This window comes from Adiantum capillus-veneris, chromosome 1 (genome assembly GCF_014529385.1).
Source record: "Adiantum capillus-veneris isolate H3 chromosome 1, ASM1452938v2, whole genome shotgun sequence".
NCBI lineage: Eukaryota > Viridiplantae > Streptophyta > Polypodiopsida > Polypodiales > Pteridaceae > Adiantum > Adiantum capillus-veneris.
The window spans coordinates 25,527,867-25,530,937 of record NC_140931.1 but is presented as its reverse complement, the minus strand read 5'-3'; the positions used below and the strand labels follow the sequence as shown (position 1 = coordinate 25,530,937).

General features: G+C 41.5%; 1 protein-coding gene across 1 annotated transcript; it reads right to left on the bottom strand.

Annotated features, from left to right (window-relative positions):
• Positions 1 to 337: 337 nt before the first annotated feature.
• Positions 338 to 2,688, bottom strand: LOC147464434 (CRAL-TRIO domain-containing protein YKL091C-like). Its single transcript, XM_086509154.1, has 7 exons — positions 2,500 to 2,688; positions 2,276 to 2,368; positions 1,808 to 2,066; positions 1,662 to 1,695; positions 1,391 to 1,496; positions 1,171 to 1,281; positions 338 to 1,041 (listed from the first exon to the last, which is right to left on the bottom strand). Exons 2-7 carry the CDS (start codon positions 2,354 to 2,356, stop codon positions 910 to 912), a joined length of 723 nt encoding a protein of 240 aa, XP_086365280.1. The 5' UTR covers positions 2,357 to 2,368; positions 2,500 to 2,688; the 3' UTR covers positions 338 to 909.
• Between the last annotated feature and the right edge of the window lie 383 nt (positions 2,689 to 3,071).

The following is a 3,071-nucleotide window of genomic DNA, read 5'->3' as shown; positions in this document are numbered from 1 at the left end:
GCAATACTTGAAATGAAAAGAGATGTGCTCTATCTTCCTCTCTCTTCTTTGGCCAGCCCATTTTGGACTCTCTCTACGAAACGCGATAAAAAGTCACGACAGATGTGTTGAGATTTTCATAGTATTACATTGAGATCAACGCAAGAAAGATCAAAGCGCTTACCTCAACTTGTATATAAAGCACATATGGTGCCCTATACAGTTGATTTTCCATTTATCAAATACAATATAGTCCCATTGTTCCATTCTTGTATTGCACTCTGTTGTGAATGGTATTGGTTGGCATATTAATTAACATTAGCATTAGTCACATTAAGCTAATCTCTAAGTTCTCACATTATCAAACCACTGATGTGCTTCTCTTGTACATATAAAGTATCACAAGAAATTTTGGACAAATTCTCACAATAATTCCCAGATTGTGACTTACCTCAACATCATGAGCTTCTGTGAGAGAGGCACCGCATACCTAGCTAGGTATGCAGAGCCTCTTGAGCAGAAGCTCATGATGTTATTCATTGTATAAAAAACGCTGGAAAATACTCAATTTTCCTTCAGTGTATGTTCCTTGGAAGCGTGATGTGGCTCATGTGCTTCTCCTATACATAAAGTACGTTCCTTGGAAGCGTGATGTGGCACACACCATGCTCTATTCATGTATATTAATAGGACACAGACAGCCATTGAGATGTACTCTTATTGAGCTTATTTTCTTGATGACAAGCCTCAGTTGGTCATATAAGTTGCGATTAAGGAAGACTTGAGATTATATGTAAGTAGATGCAGGTATAATGAAGGCAAGAGTTGTTGTTGTGAGCTTGAGGATGTGTAGTTATAAGTGTACAGAGATACTCTTCTGAAGGGAGTTGGAGAGACGACACAATCACAATGTCCAAAGACTGCCTGCCATCACGTGGGTGCCTTGACATTGCGAAGTGGCACCATCGGCAGCATCCCACCATACTCAACTGGAAGCTGTGTGATATCAATATCTTGCAGCAGAGTTTCTTTTATTTGGCCATCATCATCAACAAACACTAGCTGCAACAAAAAACAGCAAGAGAAATTCTTCCTGCGTTAAACTCTGTCACCAACAAATGCTAATAATATCTGTGTAATGTCATTGGCGCTCATCAATACACGGAATGAAATCATTGGCAAGTGACTTACTTTTTCTCTGACATTTGGATCTATGAAGGGGTAGCAAATCCTCCAAATTACCCAAAACAGGGAGGGACAATGAACAAAGAAGAGCTTTCCCAGGCGCTCAGGATAATGATCCTGCACATTCAAGAGATTAATGTGCTTTAAATTGCACAGAGAAGATATATAGAAATCGAGAATGTAAGAATTGAATGTAGGCTTATTTCTGCGTAAATTTTCTGCATACCTGTAAGATTTCCAAACCTGAAAGGAAACCTTTTATATCCATATTTCTATAGCCAATTCCTTTCATATCAATCACCCCCACAAATTTGTCCAGGTCTCCTGAAAGGCTGCAAAGACATTGAAATAGCCAGTAATTAGGATTGCACCAATTACATGATTCCGTACATTTTTGAGGTGTACCACATGCACACATTTTAGAAGCACAAGAGAATTGTTTAGCCTTCTTCTAAGTCAAACACAACCAAAAGAATGATATAATTGAACTTGCATACCTTGACAGTTTATCTAATAAAAAAATACCAAACCCTGTGTCAACAAAAACGGAAAAATGTCACGCCCAATCTTACACCAAAATGTAACTTTACCACAAGAAATTCATATAACCAGAGTATCCTAGTAAGCATCTTGACATCATTACGTTCGAATTCCCCCAGATCGCGATCAGAAGTCAAGTGTCGTGCTCCTAAGAGCACCATAATTTTACGGCCTTTTTTGTCCACCCCTTGGACAAATGCCTTGTCTTTCTTCAATTCATTTGCAATTTCTGACTCTTGAATGTATCCAAGAGGCTTGTAAGTCTCAGCCCACTTCAAATGCTGGAGTAGAAATTTGAAGGCTTTGTCAACATTATGAGCTCGTGCTCGCAAAAACCTTGTAATGGTTCCTTCATCAATCTCCTGAATGAGAAAACAAGTTACAGTACTCCTTGAGAAGACTGCTTAACTCATGACCATAAAAAACACAGGCCAACATACTCTTGATAACCTAGAAAATCAACAGAGCAGCATTCCATAATGCCACTTCCTCATAAGGAGGTACAAAGCCTAATTTCCGCAAAAGACAAGAAATACGATTGTTGTGCAAGAATTGAAGGTGCAGTGCAAACCGTTGATTGCGGATAAGATTCCTGCAAGCGCAATCGCAGAAGCCCCACTTTCTGTGTCTCATCGTTTTGAGAGCCCGCCATGCCTGCAAAAACCTGCACAATTTGCTGGATTCAGACATGGAATTACACAGTGCCCTGCTATACTGTGAGAGAAAGTGCCCCACTCGGGACAGGACGTGTCCTTGCAACATGCACTTGAGAAACAGAAGCTAGACTCGGCTTGCCTTTCAGTCAACTCTGCAAGCTACACGTATTCCTGTTACAATGGAGCAGAAGCTCCGTGGAGTTGGTGAGACGGACATGATGCAGGAGGTAATGCTATATTCTCCAAGAGCTGAGTAGTTAGTACGCAGAGAGCGAAAGCCGCACGAGAAGGCGGGGGGGGAGAGAGAGAGATAGAGAGGGTCTTCGCATCGCATGTCATCTAGGTATGACCCGTGGGACCAAAAAGGATGTCTCCTCTCAAAAGGTGCTCACATGAGACTTGAAGCGGATGCGGTTTGAAGCTCTCACTGCTAAGAGCTGAGGACATTGGGGGTCTCAAACGGAAACTCGTCGTGTGTTGCAAAGAATGGATTCAGTGGTCACACACAATCGCGCATGGTGATATTTTTTTTATTAAAAATCGCTTTCAACCGGGAAGATTTTCAGTTCATGCTACGGCACACCAATCAATAACTTATTGACTCCTTATGAGCGATGAAACCCGATCGACCTGGGGAGGCAACTGGAAGATCCCAGTTGAAACTTCCGCGCTACAAAAGTTAGGTGTTGGGCACCAATTTGAAGCACCTAC

Bases quoted from the DNA above. Each gene is read 5' to 3' on its own strand.
- LOC147464434 (XM_086509154.1), bottom strand. From the start codon at position 2,356: ATGGCGGGCTCTCAAAACGATGAGACACAGAAAGTGGGGCTTCTGCGA. The intron at 1,497-1,661 runs GTATGCAAGTTC...ATGTCTTTGCAG, and splicing joins TTATTAGATAAACTGTCAAG to CCTTTCAGGAGACCTGGACA. The intron at 1,042-1,170 runs GTAAGTCACTTG...TTTTTGTTGCAG, and splicing joins ATCCAAATGTCAGAGAAAAA to CTAGTGTTTGTTGATGATGA.